Source organism: Rhinolophus ferrumequinum, chromosome 26, assembly GCF_004115265.2.
Source record: "Rhinolophus ferrumequinum isolate MPI-CBG mRhiFer1 chromosome 26, mRhiFer1_v1.p, whole genome shotgun sequence".
In the NCBI taxonomy this organism is placed as follows: Eukaryota; Metazoa; Chordata; class Mammalia; order Chiroptera; family Rhinolophidae; genus Rhinolophus; species Rhinolophus ferrumequinum.
The window spans coordinates 2,008,122-2,032,167 of NC_046309.1; the positions used below are offsets into that span (position 1 = coordinate 2,008,122).

Here is a 24,046-nt window from a genome sequence, read left to right on the forward strand (position 1 = left end):
GGTTCTCAGAAAATGCTGATTACGTGGATGCACCCAGAGTCTGGGGCTGAATGAAAACGTCTAAACACACTGAAATCCTGATGACAGGATCCAAAACGGCAGAACTCGGGGCTCGGGGCTGCAGAACGAAAGCCACAGGAGCAAAGAGATGGACATCAGCTAGTCTGCACAAATTCTATGTGATGTAATTAGTGGCCTGAAAATGAAGACGGCTGGGTCTCCGCCTTTGAGTGACGGGTCCCTAGCACGGAGTCACAGCCCAGTCCCCTTCTGTGCCGTGCAAGCTGCTCTCGTGGGGGGCAGACATTCTTCACTGGAATTGTTTTGACGTTGCCTTTTGTGCCATCTCATAAACATCAGCCTTTTACTCTATAGCCACAGATTATTTTTGAGAAGCTTTTTAAAAATCAAGTTTTCTTCACCTGCCCCGACCTCAAGTAACTTTACACCGAGGATGAAGGCTGTGCTCCAGGAGATGCCACCGCCTCCACCTTTTCCCCAGGCAGAGTCCCTCAAAATTCAGTGCCAGGGGAGCGCCCCTGGGGGGGCAGCTGGGTGACCGCTCTGCAGGAGACAGCACCCACTTTTGGTTCTCCATCCACAGGGAGTAAGCTCTGGCGTTCCCTGTCAGACCTGAGAACCAGGGGAGTGACAACTGGTAGTGACAGCGCAATAGAGTAATACCTGCTTTTGGCTAAAAGTGAAGGTGGGCTGCCTGGGAGGGGGCGGTGTGCCCTGGTGCCCGGCCTCAGGGAGTGTGAGGGGACCCCCTGCAGACGGAGAGGAAAGGCTGATGGGCACAGCAACGTCATGAGACAAGAGTCCTCAGGCTCACACCCAACAACGGATGCCAGTCTCCTCTGAGACTGTCAGAGCGTCATTTGTATTTCTGGGATGACAGAAAGGGCACAACGTGACCCGCCACCCCATGAGAACGCCTGCACTGCACGAGTGCCCCATTCCACCCCACCTTCGGGAACCACCCCGCCAGTTGAAGTACCTGGGCTTCATGTTGGGGACCTCAATGGTGGCAAGTGCACTCAGAGCGCTCACCCACTAGAGCCCGTCGCCAACCCCGCCAACCAGTTTTGGGAAGGAGCAGGGTTTACCTGGGACGAGGACACGGCAATGTGGTGGAACTTCCCCTGGCCTCCCTGCGGGATCGCTCTGACGAAGAACAACTTTCCTCCGTCCCGGGAGAAGGCGGGCTCTTCATTCTGCGGGCGACAGAGACGGGTCAGAGCTCGGTCGTTACGAGAACGACAGAGACCAGTGCTTGGGTCACTCCGCAGACAACAGAGGCCAGTTAGTACTTGGAAAGGCTTCATTCTATTCCGAAGAGGCTGAGCCGGGATAGCATGCAGCTGGGGGGCATTTTCTGTGTAATTTCTAATCAGAGGTGCACGTGAAAAGAGCGCTGTATGGGGCTTCTCCTTTCCTTGGGAATCAGGAGTCAAGCCTTCAGTTTTCTGAGAAGAGGAATAAGGAGGAATCCAGAGGCAATGCCTACACAGAGGCAGAGAAGGAGGCACCCTTCGTTTACAAAGCACCAGTAAAAAGAGGGGACATGTGTCAGGACAGTAGTGGCCCGTTGAAGCCAGAGCATTTTGCAGAATTCCTCTGGGCGCATTTAGTATCTATCACAAGGAACAGAATTCTGAACAACCCAAACCTGATTTTGCCTAAAAGTGAATTCCACTCTTTCCACGCTGTCTTTGTTCTTTTATTTTATAAAATCCAGCTCACGCTGAATAGCCCACCAAGGAGAGAAGAAGAAGGAACGGAAAACCAGGACACACTGCATACAATTTAGGACGTGGATGAGAGCGGCCGGTCCTCCCAGGAGCCACGTGTGACTGCGTGGCTTCTAGCTAGAAGAGCGTTCTACCAAGACGTTCATTCAATGATACGTGTTTGCTTGGACCTACTGTCACTTTTCCCTGGAAACAAAACGAATATCCTCAGTTTTCCCCGGGGGATGAATTCCAGGCTGGACTGAAAGCCAGGGGCTGAGGTGCATAGCCACGTTTCCGCCGGGCCCCCCAAACTGCTCAGCCCCCCCGCCAGCCCTCCGTGGGTGGCTGTCGCCTTGATGGGCAAACAGGGATTTTGCTCCAGCATCGTCTCAGCCTCTCGAAGCTCCAGTTTGAAAGTTTCCATCTGTGAATGCCAATTAGTTAGCTACGATACACATTTTCCGATTCAAGGAGCTCCACGCTGGTTGGGCATGAGAACGCATGGTAAATAAGCCCCAGCTGGCACAAGGAAACTCGTCTCCTGCCGCCCACGAACGCATGCAAATGCAATGTGCCCAGAGAAATAAAACTAACGTGTGATTAAAATGACATTGAATCTCCAGGAGTATTTGCAATAAAATGAAACCTTTAATCTGCAAATATTTATTTTTTCCATCGAGCGTTGGATGCATGGCATTTAAAAGCAGAGGCAATGGAAGACCCAGCAAGAAATCAGGCTTTTTAAATGTCTGCCAACTGCAGTCCCATACTGCAACAGCTTCAGTTTTCTGGGGAAGGGTTTGCACCTTGGGCAGAGAAAAATACTCTGAATAAATGTGATAAACAGCTCCTTCTGGCCGGAAGCAGTGTTTTTACACTGAGAAGGCCCTGTCCCTGGAATGGCATCACACTGACCCATGGAACTTTCACGGTGGGCAGGCAAAGGACCTGCCGTTGAGCCTCTCCGAGGCACGGTTTCTCGTGCAGTAAGTGGATTTTTAGTGAGAAAGTGCAGTGACTTTTGGTGAGGAGAGCTGGACTTTAATCCAGGTCTGACTCTCGTGGATTTGGGGGGAGGCATGCCTAGTCCCTGTGGATAAAAGGGAGTCTATCACACACGGTGCTGGTGTCCGAACCTGCGTTCATAGCAGGTCTATGCAGACGGAGACCTTTCCATGGTGACTCTTCCTGAGACACATGTCTCCTTCCTGCCAGTTCTGTCCACGGTTCAGATGCAGTCATCCTTTCTAACGTCCCGGCCCAGATGTGAAATCACAAAACCGAAATTCTGGTTAAAGAAGAAAGACTGTCAGGTACTGACCTATAGGACAGACCCATCCTTCAAAGGTGATGGGCCTGGCGCAGGGCCACTGATGGATTTGTGTCAGAACTTTGAAGGTCACAGGCAGCAGAGATGGGGGGTTCGTGTGCTGGAGGGGGCTGCCTCTCTCTCTCTGGAATATTCCCAGAGGAGAGGGAACTTGGAGGGTCTCCACCATGGGACGCTCATACGCATTTGCCTCTTCTTGTTGGTTCTTGGGAGTCTCCATGGGGACCCATGCTGAGCCCTCGGAACGGAGACAGGAGGAAAGGGAGGGAGATGGCCTCAGGTGGACGTCCAGGGTTGCTCTCACCCTCCGTGGCCGCAAGCGATCAGAAGCCTAGGTGATCTGAGCCGACGGGGGCTCCACGAGGTTGTTAGGACTTCCAGACTCTTGTCTTCTCAACAAATGACCCTGTGCCTGGGCCACTGGGGCGGGCGCCTGTAACCCTTTTGTGATGAATGTGCCGGACGTGGCTGGTGGTCAGCAGCCTCCCTGGCAGCAGACGGTGGGTCCAGCCCCAAATAAATTCCTAACTCGTCCTCTAGGACCTCCCGGGATCGTGAAGGATGTGGAAAATGAGATTATTTTTGAAAAAGAATGTCTACGAGTTCCTTCATGAAAAATGTCTTCGAGAGGCATGTCATGACGAACTGTTGAAACTGGACTTTCTTGCTGACCACGGAGCTCTGCAGGAAACTGCAGCCAGACACACAAGACCCCATTGTATGACGGCATTTACGTGAAACCTCCAGAATCGATAAAGTCGCAGAAACCAGAAGCTGTTTTGTGGGTGTCAGGCTGGGGGAAGGGGTGGGCAGTAGCAGCTCAGTGGGTGGCGGTTTCACTGGGGGCGATGGAAATATTCTGGAAGCGGACACAGACGGTTGTTGTGCAGCGTCACGAAGGTGCTCAGTGTCAGATTTGTTCACTTTTACTAAAACCCACAAAGCCCAGCACGTGCCTGGTACAATCCACAAATATTCGCCTAACAGATGATAGATCTTTTCCTGATCCGTTCATTCCACTTCTCTGGCATTTTCTCTGACATAAGAGGAACGTCATAACATTACTTTAGATATCTGTGCTTGTGTCGTCGGTCCAGGTGGCAGTCAGGGACAGGCCAGCAGAACCCCGAACCCTGGCATAATCCACTCCGCAGCGAACGCCGTAGGGTTCCTAAACACGTCCTCATTCTTGGCATTTTCTTAGCTTGGGCTTCACATCCAAACTTGGATGCAGGAAAACAAAAGTGGCCACAGTGGGCCATCATCTTTTGGATAAGACTGGCACAGAGCAGAAAAAATATATATGTTCAAAAACAACAGTGTCCACTTCTGAGGCTACCTCCCCTGAGATAATGGATGGAAAGCTGGGATAGGTCACTAATTCCACAGATGAAAGAAGGGCACACCAGTCAGAGATGCTAGAACGTTCTTGGAGAGCCAATGCCAAAATCTGTATTGTTCAGATTCTGTTATTGTCCATACACGTAATCCATCATATCAATGACGAATATGTGCCCTCCTCCCATAATTCTCGAGACTCAGATCTCCTTCAATTTTCCCCAGAGGATTTTCAGATAATTTTCATCCCATTAGGTAGGATAAAGAAGCATCCAAAACTTCCCCACCTGTTCTTTCTAATGTCAGGTGTGGAATGAGAAAAAAATAAATAAAGGAAATTCCAATGTCTAAGGTTTTACTTTTTGTGTAAGCTTAACTTTTTTTTTTTTTGGTTATAATGAGTTACTGTAGTCTTCTGATTGCTTCCAATCTCTAGAGCCTGTCTGATGGGCATTTCTGGTCTGAGGTAGGGACAGAAAGGCCAGGATTGGTTCTGAAGGGCCATGCTGAGCCACTGTGGTGTCCAACCCAAACGAGACAACCACAAACCACGTGGAGAAAACATGAACACCAGCCACATTTTAATTCTCTTTTACCGTATGTAGTAGGTCATAGCTAGGCAACTTTTACAGACTCCTCATTTTTAATTCACCCAAAGGACGTCATCTAACTGAGAGCTGAGGTCTCACCAAACATCACAGGTTCTCAAGATCTCAAGAGCAGTGACTTTCTAACCTCCTTCCACGGAGCCATGCCTCTCCAGTTGTGCCTCAGGGGCCACAGAGGGGAGCGGGGGAAGGGCTGGGCAGCCCCCCACCTTCCACCAGGGCCACGCCATGTCTGGTCTACGTGGGACTGCTGTAGGATTTACTGTATGAAGCTGGTCTGCTGTGCAGACACTCCACGCCCCCATGTGGGCGATGGTGCTTGGTGTGGTGGAGAAGGTGGGGAATAGTTACCTGTCTGTGGAGCCAGGCTTCGCTTTCATCCTCGTGTTTCTGAAAGGGAATAAGAGCATGAGAGAAAGGACTTTTGGCAGGTATTGTGTCTTAGCGACAGTGCAGAAACAATTCGTTTCCTGTGCACGACAGCTGCATAAGTACAGACAGTGCTGTGGCCACCCTGGCTCTCTGCTTTGTCTCCTACTGTGACTCCGAGCTGGACCCGTGTCCCTGAACAAGAAAAGTGTCACTCTCCCCAGCAACAAGGACAAATCCCTGGCAGGTAGAAATCCTTTGGAAGACGTCAGTGGTCATCCCTGACCGAGTGTGTGCAGGCATATGTGCATGCATGTGTATATGTGGACGTGTGTCAACTTTCCAGCTCGCCACTCTGAGTAACCATCCTGGTAGAACAAAACATTAAGAGGGGTTTAAAAAATATGCAAAGTCAATCACACAGAATGATGTGGAATGACACCTAACAGAAGATCAAACAAAACGAAACCAGAAACACCAGTGTAAGGCTACTCAGCACAACCCGCCATCCCAGGGTCCATGGACCTGTCCCTGGTGCTGATCTGGCCTCTGCAGGCCCAGGGCAGTTGGTGGCAATGGACACTCATAGCATCAGGGCCACAGGCAAGAGAATTATGAGCAACTCCCAGCTTGCCAGCTGTGTGTCCGCTCTTTCCCTCCTTCCTCTCACGCATGTCCATCAGAATAACCTGGAATCTGCTCTAAATTAGACACAAAACCCAGGTAAGTCACTGACCCATTTGAAGACGTCAGTGTCAGCGACAGATCCCTGTTCCTTTCCTCAAAAACACACGTAGGCCGTGCAGCGAGAGCCGCTGCTCTGAGCTTCCTGAGTCACAAAAAAGCTGCTTTGCAAGCCTCTCTCCTCAGTTGAGAAATAAAAATTCAGTCTCCAAAAAACAAAAAAGTTCCAAAAGACCTGCCTGAATTTATTAATTGACTTTGATTTTGCCCCAACACTAGGAGATGTGCTCTCAGGGGTAGCGAGTGCAGAAGCTCGAGCCTGCGGGGTGGAGGGTGGACCGGCTGTGGCCGGGGGGTCGTGCGCAGCTACAGCCCTTCCTTCAGATTTCCATTTTTTCTTTGCTCCCTCTGTGTGTTCTTTGCATTTTGTCTTCTCTACGGCTGTCTCCTCTAACCACTTGTTAAGTCAGCCTGACGCCCCTAGGAACACTGCTTAGGGGACAGAGCCACTGAAACCGGGCAAGCCAAGGGGTGTCGCCTTGACCCCGGCACCTGGGGCCTCGTGTCAGTGGCTTCCCCTCTCTGAGCGTCAACTGGAAAACGAGGAGGAGGCAGAACACATAGAGGACGGGAGATGACACATCTAGGAGCAGGACGCCCAGCTGGGAGCCTCTGAAGGACCAGCCCTGAGTTTCGGAGCAGTACTCCAGGCGTCCACCAGGTGGCGCCAAAGCAGAGACGCGGACGCAGGTCGCCACCTTCACCTCCAGCTGGGCGGCTGGGCGTTGCCACCAGCGAGCAGGACAAAGGGCTCCAAGGGGGCCTGGAGGTCCCCACCCCACCTCGGTGCCTCCTGCCCTCCCGTCCCTCGCCCGTACCTTGGTGCACACCCCCGTGGTGGCGTCGCAGAGGGTGAGAATGGACACGTTCTGCGCCCGGCTCAGCCAGTTGACGGCGACCTTGGTGCTGGTGGCCCACTTCACCATGGTGATGTAATACTCCCTGGAAGCACACGCACACGCCCGGGATGAGCGGCTGCGCGGGGCCCGCGGAGACCAGACGCGCACAGCCCAGCCCTGCACCCCGGCCCACGGCTGGAGCCGCCTGGCGTGGACACACCCGCGAGGCTCCGAAACACGGCTTCTCATAACGCGCGTTGATAACGAACCCGGTGGGAAACCGAGTCGTTGGCGCGTGCTGGGAAAAGCCGAAGGAAATGTGTCCTTCCCGGGCTGTTCCCTCAAGAGCGGTGTGTGATGTGCGCGTGGCCCGACAACCAGCTGTCCCACTGCCGTGGTTCTCCTGCCACCGCCCAGGGCAAAGGCACAACTTCGCGTCCCGGGAAGCAGCGAAGAGGTCCCACGAGCGGCTGACAGAGCAGGCCCGGCCGTGCCAGGAAGAATATGCTGCCCTGTTCCCTGTCCTGTAAAGATCAAGCCCCCAGGGCGGACTCTCGCTAACCCCGGAAACTGGGCACCACTCCGGGCAGCAGGCAAACTGATTTGACAGCCCAGATGTCACACGCCTGCTCGGACATCTGATGTCACACACTTGTCACACCAGCAGCGTGTTTGGACCTGCCCTGAACTTAGCACGAGGGGGGTGTTATGGGGATTGCTGGTAATTAGTTCACTTGCCCAGGACCTTCAGAAACGGGCTCTTTAGAGGGAACAGCATTTAAGAGGAAAGAAGTAAATGTCAGGAAATAAGTACGCAAGAAGAATTCCTCAGGTGAACTTGGAGAAAGTTCCGAGGCCGGCTAACACTCCATCGCCTGCCCCTCCAAGATCTATACTGAGATCTGCTGTCCGGTGTGATTACTTTGTGGACATACGAGACCCCCTGTCACTGAACACCGCAGGACCCTCACTAGACGACAACTAGCAAGCTGGAAAGGGACCTTACGTACCGTGCTCCCCAAAAAATAAGACCGAGCTGGACCATCAGTTCTAATGTGTCTTTTGGTGCAAAAATTAATATAAGACCCGGTATTATATTATACCTGGTATTATATTACATATTATATTATAAGATCCAGTCTAATATTATAGTAAAATAAGACCGGATCTCATATTAATTTTTGCTCCAAAAAATGCATTAGAGCTGACTGTCCGGCTAGGTCTTATTTTCAGGGAAATATGGTAGTACATTTACTAATGATTTTCATCAGAAAGGCCTAAATAACCAAGTGCTTTGAACTAAGCCTCAGTCAGTCAGGAGAGTCAACTGCTGTGTGCCCTGGTTCTCAAGTCTAGCTGTTACCAAAGTTTTAACTAACTTCGCATAAGTCTAGAGCGTGTGGCAAACAAGACGGTGAAGGCCTCTGGCTCGGGCGGCCAGCGCCCACGTGGCCCGGAGTACAGGCTGGGAAGCTGCTCTCAGCAGTCTTGGTAGATTTACTGAGGACATGGGAGGTGGGTCATTCAGGCATAACCGCTATGGTTTTCAACCTTCTAGATTTCTGTGATCTTTGAAACATGGCCATTTTGGTTCATGCCACCTGCCCAGCCAGCCTGCCGGCCCCGGGGACTCTGGGCCTGTGGGGTTTATGGTATCTGCTCTGTCACCTGCCCTCTCGTGGCTCCTACTCTGAAAGGTAACGTGTCCTTTTAGCGATGTTCTCCCTGGATCCTGCTTTGCTGGCTGTGTCGCTGCCTGAGGGCTTGGAGACACATTTGTGATGGTGGGGTTTGATGTGTAGCCATACAAACACTTCTGTAGCTTTGGTCCTTGAAAACAACTCAAGGTCTGCGCCCAGCCCTTGCTTCACATGAAAGACTTTCTATTTTAATTACGTCGTGACTGCTCTTTGGGTCCCTGTGGGAGACATACTGAAGGGAGACCGACAGCCTCCAGGGCCCCGACGGGGTGGGCACGAGCCAGCTCCCATTTTCTTGCACAGCACTCGGGACTGTTAGATGTAGATGTTCATGGTGAAGGTACGGTGTGTGAGGCCCCAGTGACACGCACTTACTTTATCAGCAAACCTATCGCCTCTAGATGAGGCCACGGAAGAAAGCGTCAGATCTCCTGGGGCGGTTATTGTTTTCCAGGGCCTCCATGCCAACTAGGGAGAGCCCTACTCTTGTTTCCTTTATTGAAAACATTCATTCATCCTATTTCTCTGTCTAATTTCTCTGGTGTTGCTTCGCATAGAAAGACTCCATATAGGCCAACAAGGAAAGAAAGAAATTATCCTGACGGTTGTTAGCAAGGGAAGGCGGATTTTAGTCCTATCACGACAGGTGTGGGCCCCACTGCATTGCGTGGGGTTTTGCGGTCAGAGAGCAGGCTCGACTCTCAATACCAGCAAAGTGATTACTCAGTGATACAACAACATAAAATCAAAAACACTGGGTGACTATTTCGCAGAACGATAAACATTTAGGAACTCTTTCAAAGAAGATTAAAAACAAATGGTAGCGCACATCATAAATGATGGAACTGTTTCAGAAAGAAGAAACCATTTCAGAAAAAAAAGATACCAACGCACCATGTTCCTGGAACACGACACTGGATACGGTGAAGTTTTCAAGATGACAATCAGCCGGGGAAGAACTGAAATGCCTGCGTTTAAGCTTCGCAAGGACGGACACAGTATCTGCCTCATGCGTTTCTGTGTCTTCAGCACCCTGACAGCGCTTCACACATGGGAATATGAGATTTGTTAAAGAAAGGAATTTAACTCCCACAGAAAGAGCAACGGGTTTCTTTCCTGAGAGGACAGGCATCCAATGAAATGATTCTAAAGTTCACATAAGAAGAAATAGACAAAAATGGCCAAGTGCTTTTAAAAAGTCTTCTCCTGATGAGAGGGGATTATACAAAAGATGGCTCATGATATCGTTTAGCTCTAGACTTTTTACTGATGTGACAATCAGTAGACTTACAAGTGGATAGATGGCCTTAATCCACAACGCGTTATGTAAGAACAGACTAGTTTATATAACAACTTAATATTTAATGGAAGTATCATCCCAAACCAGTGGGGAAAGGAAGATTTACACAATAAATGGTGCTGGGAACATGGCTTAATTATGAAAAAACAGACCAGCAAACAAAGAAGTCTGCATTTCTAGAAAAAACATCTCAAAGGGAAATTTATCAAAATGCTCACTAGAGTTAGTGGGATGGCAAGTGATTATTATTTTCTATAAAGCAGAGATTACTTTTTAAACAAGAAGGTTATTAAGGATAAACTGGAAGTTTCAATTTAACTTGGTAGATTTATCACATTTAAGGGATTCATCCTTAAGAAACCTAACTGGGATGATAATAAAGGAACAAAATAGGTACGTGCCCACATTAATAAAGGTAACAGGAAAGGGACTAAGATTGCGCCACATTTCTGGAAGGGAGGGAGCAGACTGGAGAGTGATAAGCCTCGTAGAAAAGAGCAGCAACTTACAACGCCTACAGAGTTGAAACCCCAGAGGGAATTTTGGGGACTTGGGAGACTGAGGTGCCCGTATTGACGTTGAGAAATGTAGTTGAACAGGAGTATCATTTGAGAGTCTCCGAATGAGGTAGATGATAACGAAATAACACACTGAGATATGTTATTTCAAAATCCAAAAAGCGTTCAGGAGGAAAAAAAAATTACATGCTCCACAGTCAACACCAAGTTTGACATCAACAACACTGAACGCTAGAAGCAACGGAGCTACACTCCCACATTTGAGGGGCAATGGTTTCAAACTGCGATTCTCCAGACAGCTAAAACTTTCAACAAATGTGAGGAAAAGGACAGTTTTAGATATTTAAGAACATAGGACGTTTACCTCCCAGAGTCCTTTGTTAGGAAAGCATCTGGAGGATGTACTCCAGACAAAAGTGGGAGTAAATCAAGAAAGAAGGGGACACGACAGCTAGGAAACAGAGGCTCCAACCAGGGAGAACAGCCGGGGAGGTCCCAGATGGCAGGAGTGCACATGCTGTAAGGACTGACTAGAGCCGACTGGAATGGGGCAGTGGAGGGGACTTGGACGGAGAGGTTTGGGGCAAAGGGCAATGCAACGGAACCCCTGATAGAGGCTGAAGACAAAAATGAGCGTACGATGAAGTCAAACAGTCCAAGGGAAACAGAAACACAACTTAAAACTCTAGGAAGAAAACGAAAAGCTGAAGCAAAAGAGACAATCACAGGACAGTACTTAGCTGTCACCTAACAGATAATTACTTAGGATGAAGTCAGTGCTATTGATTGATTTTAACCTTTTAGAATCAACCTGTAGGTAAGTAAGGGAGATTCAGCCTTGGTTACAGGACGGAATGCAAATGCCACCGTCCTGGAGTTACGACTTCTCATCCATAGTTATGGAAGCAACCTGAAAGAGTATTATTTACGTTTAAATAGGCAACCCACAGAGACAATAAAATGCATATACACATGGCGTCGGTGGGAGGGGGTGGAGTGAGTGTGCCAATTTCCTGTCTACCACAAGAAAAAGAACAAATAATGCATAAATTGCTTAGTAGAAAGCAGTGAAATGAGCATATTATTTAGCAATACGTTCATTGCTATCAGAAGCGTTGAGGAGGGTGAGGGTGGGTGAGAGAGGTAGGAAGGGCCTGTTGCTTTTCACTCTAAGCTCTTCTGTAGGATTTTATCTTAAGCATTAATATGGAATACTTTGATACAAAGGAAATGTAAAGTTAAAACGAAATAAAAATTAACAAAAAACTAAATGCATGGAGTTGTGGGGAAACATTTCGGTGATCCCGGATGAGGCTGGGCCTGCTGGCTGGCACACGGGGGCTTAAGGACAGGTGTCTGCCCGCTGGACACGCCCGATCGTGGCTGCTGTGGGCGCTTCTGCCAGACTGAGTTCATAAAAACAAGGTATTTTTCCTGAGCTCCTCAGGAAGTGAATTGACGTGAAAAGAAAAGAGGACAGAAGAGGGCATAAAAGCAACAGAACACTTAATAATGTCTACCAATCTGATCAACAAAATGAAAATCACTCAGCAAACATAAAGGTTGTAAGGTTAGATCAGGTGGGTAGCAAACTGAGTACTACCATGTTTCCCCCAAAATAAGACCTAGCCAGACAATCAGCTCCAACGTGTCTTTTGGAGCAAAAGTTAATGTAAGATCTGGTCTTATTTTACTATAAGACCGGGTCATAATATAATATAATAAATAAATATAATATTATATAATAAATATAATGAATATAATATAATATAATACCGGGTCTTATATTAATTTTTGCTCCAAAAGACACATTAGAGCTGATTGTCCAGCGAGGTCTTATTTTTGAGGAAACACAGTATGTGGGTTGCATTAGGGAGAAGGTGGTATAAAGTTTGATATTTCACAAATAGTCTGTTGTAAACTACTAAATAGCACGTTGCCTTTTCCTTCTGTCTTAGGGGCTGGCTGTAATGCAGGGCCAACTGTTAGGAGGAGGGAGAAGGAAGTAAGACAGGTGTCATCTTCAGGGTTGTGAAGTCCTTAGTCAACAGTTTACATGCTTTAAACATGAAAGTATCCACTGAAAACGAGAGGTGGAGGCCAATCTCACGTTGTCCCTTCTTAAGCCTTCATTTCACACACTCAGCACCCATCCGTCTGTGTGTCAGTCTATCCATCCATCCATGCATCCATCACCCATCATCCATCCTTTCATTCATCCATCCTTCCATCCATCCACCATCCATCATCCTTCCATCCATCCACCCATCATCCATCCATCTATCCATCACCCATCATCCTCGCCCAGTAGGGAGAGGAATAGCTCAGTGCTCGGGAACCTCCCCTGGCCTCAGCAAGTAGGCAGCAGGAATTGTCTCCTCTCGTCAGTGCCTTGGGTGGGGGGCGTGTCCCGTACGTCATCGGGTTCCCTGTTTATGGCACCGAGCAGGTGGTCTGGCCCAGAGTGGGCACTGATGGTGACAAAACAAGTGGGCACAGTTGGGGAGCTGGGGAGGGTCTGCTCCCAGAGGCCCTGGGAGCCAGAGGGAGCCTGAGCAGACAGAGCAGACACAGATGGTACACCAAGGGACTCCAGTTTTGGAGACCTGGGCTCCGGGCCTGCCCTGTAATGAGTCAACTGTGACTCTGAACAAGTCACCTGCCTGCTGGGGCCTCCCTCTCCTCTGTACATTGTGGGGGAAGCACGAGGGAAAGAGGGGTACCTTCTGAGCCCCTCTGGCCACAGAGTGCTAGAAACAGGAAGCCAGTAAGAAGATGAGAGGAAGGGACTGCCCCCCCGTGGGTGGCAGCTCTGAACCCTGCGTCCACACCTCACTGCACACCCTACACATTTAGAAACACGAAGGCTGGTCAGCTTTGCTAAGTCTCGTTCTCCTGCAGATGCCATCCCACCCATTCCATGTCTGATTTGCTAGCTGTGGCCCATGGGGGAAGCTGTACCTGTCACTTACGCCCTCTGAATTGACCATCACTGCTCACCCAGCCCTGAGACGTGGCCTCGAAAAACCTTGTCCATTGCGTTCTGACATCTTCAAATGTCAACACTGTTTTTCTGGCTGAAAGAGCTTGTTGGCCGACACGGTGTCTCACCGAGGATGGGGCAGGAGGAATCGCATTTTATTTTTCTTGGCATCTCCTGCTACGTGTAAGCCTGCCAAGCAGCTCAGCCGCCCTGTGTATCTGTTCAAACATGGACCACACAACGTAGAGCGTGATTTCTTCACCAGAAACCCATCTGCCCGGACGTCCAAGACTCAGACTGCCCGCTTTCTAACGCTCTGGACACGTTTCCTGATGGGAGCAGAGAGACCTGCGATTCCCGTTTCAGGGCACCCACAGATAAAGCCCAGCCGGGAGCTGCTACCTGTCTGCAGCCACCACGAATAGCGTCTTGCCCTAGTGCATAACGGAGGCCACGTGCGACCTGGCACCCTACACACAGAAGCTGTCTGGTTGGGCCCGTCCCCTTGAACGGCTCCCTGGGATGAACTCACTGGAATTACTCAGGCACCCAGGTCATTACACTGGCCCATGAAGCAGCACTAGAGACAGGGCCGGCTCTGAGGGCCACAGACAGCATTTATGCACCTGTAATTCACACCCAGGACGCTGTCAAGGACACCTGAAAGTCAAGTTCAGGTAAAACAAACATGTTCCCAGAGTCATTACTATGAAGACGAAAGATTTGATTAGAACTATGTGAGTAGGATGGCAGATTCAAGGATGGAAGTGGGGGACGGGAGCAGCATTTGAAAATGAGAAAGTTCTTCCACTCCAGGTGAAAACCACTGCCACCGAGACGGGCTTCTCTGCTTTGGCCACACTTTGGAATCACCTGAGGAGCTCTAAAAAAGTCCCCCAAACTCAGACCACACCCCTGATGAAAGAAACCAGGAAGGAGAGATTTACCGCAATTAAACCTTCCAGTTTAGCCTGGTGCCACCTGAGAGTTTCAGCACAACGTGAAACTCAGAAGGGGTGACAGCCCTGAGCGATGACGTGAGCAGTGGGTGAGGGGCCAGCGGCCCGGTGTTGACGTCCTGGTTCCATCCCTGATGCAAAACACCATGACAGGCAAGTGCCAGGCGCCCCATCGTGCTGTTACAGCCTGTGGCCAGGCCGTCAGGAGACCGCGTGGGGCTGCAGGACTACACCTGGGCGGATACTGGAGGAGAACACACACACGCACACACAGACACACACACACACAGACACAGACACACACATACAGACACACAGACACATACACACAGACACACACACACACAGACACACACACAGACACACACACAGACACACACCACAGGCACACACATACACACACAGACACACACACGCACAGCAAGACACACACAGACACAGACACACACACATACACACACACCGCAAACACACACACACAGACACACACACAGACACACACAGCACAGACACACACATACACACACACACAGACACACTCACAGACACACACACACACACACACACGCACAGCACAGACACAGGGCTTCAAAGGGCCCCGCAGCGCCTGCTCCATCTCTATTCAACACCCGGCTTTCCAGGCTGAGGAGGCCTGAGCAAAGCCCCCCAAAAGGGCGGGCCCAGCAGAATTGGGGAGGCAGGGGCATAAAGGGTCGGAGTGGCCCTCGCAGGCATTTGGGGCTGTGGGCCATGCCTTCTACCCCGAGAGAAAAGAAAAACCACGGGGGGATTGGAAGCAGAGGGAGCATGTATGTGCTCTGACCTTGTTTAGAGGTGACTCTGGGGTGTTTAGCTTGAGTTGCCATTTAGAGACTGTCAGGAAATTTATCTAAAACCTGCAAAGAGGCAAATGAGATCAGCGGAAGTGCTCCCAGGGCACTGCTGGGCTTGCTTTCCATTGGCAGATCCCTCTGCTGGGGCGGCCAGCACTTGTCCCTTGTGTCTGATGGACCAGATCTCAGTGGAGGACCCTGTTGGATCCGTAACCAGCACACTGACCCTTACGTTTGCCAAACGGTCCACATACACCTAGTTACTCAAACACCCTTCGGACCGGTTCTAACACCTCACTGGTTCCCTTATTAATGAGTGAAATAAAATCTTAGATGCACGTTCATTTGCTTTCCCCGAGAAGCCCAGTTTGGCCAGTTGAAGCCAGATGGTGGGTGGGCGGCTGGCGTGTGAACCGGAAGGTCTGCGGACCGGGCAGGCCTGCGTTCTACGGGCCGAGAAGGACGTGAGGCCCCGGCGGTATTCAGGGCCGTGAGACGGCTGATCCCACGAGCCACCCCCGCGCTCCGGGCACCATCTCATTCCATTTCCGCAACCGCCCACGTGAGTAAACGCGTGTCATTGACATTCACCTCCATTTTGTCGATGAGGAAACGGAAGCAGGGCCACAACCGGAATGAGGACCTGAATGCAGACGCTGGCTTGAGTGCATTCACTCTAAACTAGTGGCTCTCAGCGTGGGGCCGGTGGGCAATGACTGGGGACAGTTGTGATTGTCATAGCTCGGGGGCCAGGGAGGGAAGGTACTACTGGCATCCAGCGCGTGGGGCCCAATGGCACCGCCAACCACTGTGTGATGCACAGGACGCCCCACAGCAAGAACCACCGGCCCCAAATGCCAGAAATGCCGGCTCTAGAGCAAGGCCTGTGGCCTACAGCCCAGCCCCTGCTCACGCCTGCGATTGTGCACGTGCTTGTGACCATTTGCTCAAGGTCCAGGCGCCTCTGCATCGTAACCTCCGTGCTTCGTTCACCACTAAGTTCTCAGTCTAATGGTTGGCAAATAATAGATGCTCAATAAATACTCACTCATTCAGTGCACGACTCCTGACCTATCTGTGCTCCCCTGTGAAAAGTCTGTGACAGAGAAGGAACATGACAAAGGGTGACCTTTACGTGCCACAAACTTCTCCTGCCTAGGACAAGCATTCCTGCATCTAGCTCAGCACATGGGAGCAAGCAGGACCCTGCAGCCAGCACCCGAGCTTCCAGCTCTGACGGAGGCTAATTTTTCATTGTCCTTGAAGCTAATCAAGCCTGCGGAAACAGCATCACCAAATTGACTAAACGAGATTTCCAATTAACTCAGACAGATGGCTGAAATTTTCCAGGTGACTTTCCATATTAATTCAGTGAATTTGCTGGACCAGGCCCCAGGAGGCTTGGCAGGGATGGAGGCCGAGGGAAAACAATGAAATCTGCAGATCGTCAGGAGAGAAGAGAGAGCAATAATCTGAACGTTTCTCTATCCCAGCAAAAACAGTACCAGGCACATGGATTTGACTCCCCCGACCAGCACATGTGAAGGGCCTACTCCCCAAGGGGGTGCCATAAAGGCGTCAGGCCCCAGGGGCCGGCTGCAAGAGGGACGATGTAAGTCCAGGGCGGGAGAGTCAGGCCCGTTAGAGAGCGTTGGTCTGTGCAGCTGAGGGCCTCACGGGATTCTACACTTCCCTGAAGAAGGAAGGGTTGCAAAACCCTCTGCAGAATTGCACAGGGGCCTCAGGCTTCTGGGATCCGGGCAGAGGGTCTGACCGCGGAAGCAGCCGCAGGAGAAGAGCACACATACCACTCCCAGCACACCAGCGGAGCCCACACATGCAGGCCTGCGCTGGGCCCGGGGGGAGCCAGAGTGGCGGGGGCCACGGCTCCTGCCCTGCCAGAAGCTGCCGCAAGCTACGAATCAGGTGGGGTTTTTGTAACTGACTAGTAAGGAGCCAGGCGAGAGTTCTGGCCAAATTTGGGTGGGGAATTTGCTGAGTCTCAGAAGGCATCATTTTTGGCTGCACTGGGCCCATTTATGGACGTACAGGGAATTATAAATGAGTGGGCCCTGAGGCCAGCCCAAGTCCCTCCTCTTTTTTTTCTGCTTCTCCCATCCGTATTCTCAGCAGAGAGGTGTAACGGTGATGTAAGTGGGCTCTGGATGTTCATCTGTCCCTAGGCTGCTGGAACTTTGGGACAAAATGAAGCTGATATTCAGACCCCTTCCCGTTGATAGATGCTGCTCAGTTATTTGGACCTAAAAGAAAACTCCACGGACAGCAGACCTCGATAATAACAGGACAATCACCTGGGTCAACGTGTTCCACCAACTACACGCGCGTTACCTCCCCCCTGGGAGATCTGGCTCATGGAACAGGATTCACGCTTCGGTTCCTGGACCCAGCAGGGTCCAGTAATGCTCTAAAAAAAAATGCTGTCAAAATGGGGCGCCATGGGCAGAATGTCTGAGTACATGGATTTTTGGGGAAAGACGGCGTCAGTTCGTCCGACGACAGTGCCAGACAGTGCGCCCCCTGCTGGACGCATGTGGTTGACCGGATGGCCCCCTTCTGGGAGGGGCCCCGCCTGTCAGAACCGGCTCCTGACGTAGGTAAGAAACAGCAATGCTGGGTTCACTGGTGTTCTTTCCCCAGAAAACCGACTCCCAAAGCAGTAAGGAAAACTTCAGATAATGTACCTTTTTCTTGGGTATTTAAATTAGCGGTAGAACCATCTGAACCCGAAAACGACCATGTAAAGGAACAGTCACCTAATTATCACTATGTGTTGACGTAAGTCAGGGAAGGAAGCAAACCTCATTCGTGGGTCGTCCGGTGGCATCATCTCCAGGTCGTGGGTGGGTCCGTTCAAACCAATGACGTGTAGGGAAATACTGGGGTTCTCACATCCAGCCTGGGAAGTACAAAGGGACAGAGACGTGAGTCAGCCTGAGCACTGCGAGCTTGGCCACAGGCAGCACCCCGCAAACCCTGGAGCTCAGCACTAAGGAGCAAACTTGCCGAGAGCAGGTCGACCTGCGTGGAATGTTAGGACCGGAGACAAGTGGACCGATTTCGTCTCTGCCCCAAGAAGCCCACTCCCCTCTCATTCCTCCCACGTGGTCACGGTTGTTGGCCCCCCTTCCCACCACTGCGCCCTTGCTCCTCTCCTGGCAGCTTGGTCTGGGAAGCAATCAGACACATCACCGGTCAGAACATGACCAAGCACCACCGTCCAGCCCAGACCTGGGGCCCAGGGGCACACGTTCCCTCTGGTCTCTCAGAAGCCAAATCCTAAAAAGCGATGAGGAAACAGTGCCCCAAGAATGCGCAGTGTGAAGTTTTGTTGTCAGGGAAGCACGGTGGAGGGAATGTATTTATTGTGGTTCGGGTGAAGGTTAGACAAAAGATCAGCGGCAGTTCAATTATGTAAAATAAAGTAAATCTGCCAAGAAACTGAACTCAGCCACGATGGAACCTGAGCGCAGTGTAACGGGAGATAATGGGTCTCGCCTTGTTTACTGCACTGGTCCTAACGTGTCTGGTTATCACAGACATGCGGTCGGCTGGGTGGGGAGCCGAGGGACAAGGCACCGGGTCCCCGTTGCTTCTTGCCTACCTTGGGGTAGTGGTACGGCTTCACGGTGGGGTACACGGCGCCCGTGTAGGTCGGGAGCTCCATGATGGGCACGCGGGAGTCGTTGATGGTGGTGTAGGCAAGCCGCGTGCCATCCGGAGACCACCAGTGCGCGATGTAGGTCTTCAGAATCTCCTCTAGGGGAAAACCAAGTGGAGAGATGGGGACAGGCGACAGAGGGAGTGGGGTCCAGCGAAGAGCAGACACGGCCGGGAGCTGCCGGGGAAGCAGTGAGTCCCTGGGGACACGGATCTTTGGCAACTGTGACAGGTCTCCACTGTGCCCTGTGTGGCCCTGACTCCCTGGGCTCAGGGAGGGCGCAGGACAGCACAACCACCGGTCAAGTCCCCGCAGAACAGAGGCCGGCTGTCGGGACACAGATGTTTTGGGACACAAATCTGAGCTCTCTGAGCCTAACAAGTGCTTTGAGTTGAATTATTACGGTGCTGCTGAGGGTTATTATTTTAAGATGGTTAGAATAGTGTACACTATATATTCATGGCTACTGTGTACGTACTATGTATTTGTGCCTACTGTGTGTATACTGTGTGTACATTATATATTCACACCTACTGTGTGTACAGTGTGTGCATACTGTGTATTTGTGCCTACTACGTATATACTGTGTGTACACTATATATTCACACCTACTGTGTGTACAGTGTGTGTAGACTGTGTATTTGTACCTACTGTGTGCATATTGTGTATTTGTGCCTACTGTGTATATACTGTGTGTACACTATATATTCACACCTACTGTGTGTACAGTGTGTGTAGACTGTATTTGTGCCTACTGTGTATATACTGTGTGTACACTATACAGTCAAACCTAATGTGCGTAGTGTGTGTAGACTGTGTATTTGTACCTACTGTGTGCATACTGTGTATTTGTGCCTACTGTGTATATACTGTGTGTACACTATATATTCACATCTACTGTGTGTATAGTGTGTGTATGTCTACTGATGGAGCTCCCAACCTACACACAGAACAGAATGAGCTCAAGGCGCAGCGTGCCCTTCAGTCTTAAAGAAAGGACGTGATTTCATCCATACAGCAGAAAAAAAAAATGACCACATCTTCGCCGGAACTGAAACAGAACTGCTTAGGTTTCCACCAGAAACACTCACTATTCCGTCCCATCCCACAAGCGTCTTAGCGAATGAGAGTTTTAACTGTGGACGAGTTTTGCAGGATCTGAGATCTATTCCAGGAAGAATAAGTCTACTGATTTTTTAAAAACAAGCCAAGAGAAGACATCCCAAGTGTCACAAGTCAGAGAACTAGGAACCAGAGGCTCCATCTCAGTGCAACCGGCCCTGAGATCAAGAAAGAGTCTTTGTTGTACACGGCCTGTGTGTGAAGTAATTCCCTCTAGATTTGTTTTGGAAATAATGATCACTATAATTTTACAATCACATAATATGCATCAACTGGCCGTTATTAGGTGTGTACCATATACGGCTCCCTGCATCTATAGTGACAGAAGGCAACTGGGGAACCTGAAATCACGTTGAAGAAACAAACCGAGCGCCTAGAACACAGCAGAGAACAACATATGCTGGAATAACGCCCGGGGATGACAGCCCACAAGCGGAAAGGCTCACAGACAGGGCAGGAAGCGAGGCAGGAAGGCGTGGGAGCCTGCTGGGTGCGTGGCTGTCGGCGGGACCAGATGGTGTGGGATGGAGGTGAGAGCTCAGGGCCACGTGGGGCCCCGCGGCTGCCAGCTACGCACGCGTTCCATAGCCAAGTTCAGGGACTGACAGTGGGGTACGCTGCCGTTCTTCCTTCTGGAGTGGGTACCAGAGGCAGACTCCTGGGCCTGGGGGCAGCTGATGGCTGGGACAGTTTGTCCCTCCACGGCTGGCTTCCTCAGCCTCGTTTCTTAGGGGGAGGATCCCCGATGTCTTTGGGGCCTGCAGCAGCAGTGCCGGGAGTCACACAATTCATTACGTGTCATTCTCCTAAACAATTCTTCTTCCCTTCGGAGTGCTGTCCTCCAGGCCTGCCAGCAGCCCGCAGAGACGTGGGCTTGCTGCTGGACTCTGTCACCAGACAGCAGCGTCTCATCCACCACGAAGCCGTCGGCGTATGGACTGTCCACCAGCCCCGGACACAACCTGCTCAGTGAACACTGGGCGACGGGCCCGGGGCCGTGGCTTCCGGCCCCGCTTCTGCTTCCACATCAGACGGGTCAGCTCCAACATCCCCCCCTCCGGCATTCTGAGAGCTCAGGGCACCCCGCGAATCAACTCAGAAGCTTTTCCAGAGCCTAAAAAATGCAAAGGTCTGCTGAGGTTAAAAACATAAAAGAAGAAGAAGAAGAAAAGAAAGACAGCCAACGCTCAAGGGCTTGTAATTTTCCAGTGCCTTCAGCAGCCAGCAAAGTGCTTTCAGGTGCGAGTTTGGAATGAGGTGATTCAGAAGTGACTTGAGGCGGAATCACCTGATTCGTCCGGGTGGGATGGTGAGGAACCGTGTCCGGCAGATGGTCTGGTGGAAAAAACAGGCACCATTTGCAATGCAGTCTGGGTACTTCTAGTCCATCAGGTCTGTGCTGCAGGGCGGGCGGGGGGGAGCGGGGTGGGAACGCATCAGGGTCTGAGCACCGTCATTGGGACGCGCGGAATTCTGGGGGCACACGGAGAAGGATGCAGAGGCCCCCAAGACCAGTGGTGGGGAGCCTGGCCACGGGTGTCAGGGTCCTCAGTTTGTGGCCTCAGGAAAACCCTAGCAGGAAAACGGCCAGCTGCAGCAAAGGCTCACGAATGAAGCATGTTGGACAGAAACAAACAAACACCCCGACGGCCCCTGCAGAGACAACTCGTCTGTGTCTTCTCTCGGAGCCCGGAGCAATCTCCTGAAAGGACAGGATGACATATCCACACGCTTGTGCAAAGTCGTGCCGCCTACTGTCAGACAGACCCACATGCGTGGTGAGAGACGACCAGGCGAGGGAGGGCTCCGCTCGCTGCCCCTTTGCACCCATCTCTGTGTCTATCTCATTTCTAGACTTGCCCTCAGAGCCAAAGGAAACAGCACAACTTCGGTCTGGCCAGCACAGGATGTGAGAGAGAAAATATGGGGTGGAGGCGAGGGCTGAGGCTGGGCTGAGAAAAGCGTCTTTCTGTCACTTCCGTCAGCCAACGCCACAGTATTTCCACTGAGCTCACGTCACTGTTCGGAGAATTCAGACTAAGGATGACTCCTGACTGTACCACATGCTGGTTGGCGGGAACCGAGAGACCAGGGAGGACAAATACCTGAGGTGTGTGGACAAAGGCTAGTCCCTTTCCATCCCACCCTGCAGCACATGATGGCAAATAGAAGAAACTCTGCCAAGCCACAGGCCAGGCGTACAAAGCAGCGTGGCTTCTGTTGGTGTTCTCCAAAGGCCCTTGGACATATTTTCCTTGCTTTTATTTTCCTGTGTGCGAGTTGCTCAGTAAAGGGATAATTAAGTAGGAGAAACTGAGGGGGAGGAACCAGGAAGATGCAATCCTGACATTTTTGAGTTAATTACAAATGTGCCTGTTCTGCACATGTTTTCTCCTGCATCTCCAGCTTAATGAGGCAGATGGCTTACATGCCGTGAACCCAAGGAAGTTTAGAAACAGAATTGCAGGGAAAAACACAACCACCACCCTATTTCGTTGACTAAATTAATTGCATGAGCTCTTGCCTTGGAACAAAACGAGAAAGTTGTCTTTCTAACAAATACAAATAACTTGTGAAAATACATCTTCCGTCTGCCTACCCCGTCCTCTCCGGGGGCCATGTTAGCATCAAACAAGAAAGACACATTTGGGGACATTCACTAGTCACGACCGCCTCTCCCTTGAAGGGACGGAAAATTTTACCCATGTGGCGTAAGCGCATAGTAGAATGTGGGCCGATGGTCCCTATTTCTTGTCACCAGATCGTGAAGAACCCAACTCCACGGCGTGGGGTACGACTCACTCATTGCCAACAACGTTAGGGCGTATCCAGTAGCTCAAATCCCTTTGGTGCTACCTCAAGGTGATCGAGGCCAGTCCAGCAAAGAGGAGGAATCCTCGCAGTTTCCAGAACAAGAGGGTCCACAGTATCCTTCCCTGACAGTCTCCTGGGAGTTAGGGCGCTTCTCAGGGGAGCGGTGGCGATGCGTGTGCTTTCTGGTACAGCGGCCCAGGCCCCACTGCACGCAGAACAATCAGTATTTGTTGGGGTCGCAGGGAGGGCACAGCCCCCTTTTCTGCAGAAGCTCTCTCTAGGTGACTTTGGTGTGCATTCTGGTTACGTGTCCGGGCAGCAGACGCTGAGTCAGCTGTAACTGTGGAGAATGGGATCCCCAGGTTTGATGGAAGGTCACCCAGGCCTGGAAGGGCGAGATGGGGAGACAGCAGCCCCGAGAGTCACCAAAGGCACCCGGAGGCCAGGGCCTAAAAGCACTTGATGGTTCCCCGGACACAGCCCCGCATGGGGTGGAAGTCTGTCTTCAGAGAAATGCAGGGCGGATGAGGGCCGCACAGGCACGAGACAGCAAAGGACACAGGCCTTCGAGTGCTCTGGGGACTCGTTCTGTTTGCTCCTGGCTCCCTGAGCTCTTCCAACACACGCAGCAGGGCTCCTGGAGGCCTCATTCCCCTGGGCGAGGCCAGGTGAGGGTGGGAGGCCAGGGGCGCGCGGGCCGAGGCCGCACACCTGAATCCCACCACAGCTGCGTGGGCTCGGGGGTGGCGAGGGCGCCGACACGCGATGACTGCATCTCTGCATCGCTGGACACTGACGGCCACGACGCTGGGCTGACGAGACCGCGGGTTCTTGGTCCCCTGCTTTTAACTCGATCGCCTGCCATTCTACACTTCGCTGATTCCCCTACACTGGATGTTTCACGTACGGCGGCCACGCCGTTCACTCCCACTGTCTGGATGGTCTGTCAGGAAGGCAGCATTTTAGGGGGCAGCTCATGTTTTTTCAGCGACAGAACGCACAGCGGTGGCTGCCTCCGAAAGCAGAAAATGCAGTCGTCCTGAATTTATAACTGCTGCCCCGATGGCCAGACCATCGCGTGAACTTAGAGGCTCGCAGGAGAACTTCTATGTCTGTGGGTCTAAACCCCCAGGGCTCAGCAGTTACTATTTTGCTGCTTTTCCCGAGACCTTAG

The 24,046-nt window shown here is 51.4% G+C and overlaps 1 protein-coding gene across 1 annotated transcript in view; it reads right to left on the minus strand.

Annotated features, from left to right (window-relative positions):
* Positions 1–24,046, minus strand: part of DPP6 (dipeptidyl peptidase like 6) — a 426,206-nt gene that overhangs the window by 39,486 nt on the left and 362,674 nt on the right. Inside the window, exons 9-13 of the mRNA XM_033098964.1 lie at positions 18,880–19,034; positions 18,077–18,174; positions 6,944–7,067; positions 5,364–5,402; positions 1,110–1,217 (exon numbers count right to left, since the gene is read on the minus strand). Coding sequence (XP_032954855.1) covers positions 1,110–1,217; positions 5,364–5,402; positions 6,944–7,067; positions 18,077–18,174; positions 18,880–19,034 — 524 coding nt within the window. The remainder of the gene's footprint in view (positions 1–1,109; positions 1,218–5,363; positions 5,403–6,943; positions 7,068–18,076; positions 18,175–18,879; positions 19,035–24,046) is intronic.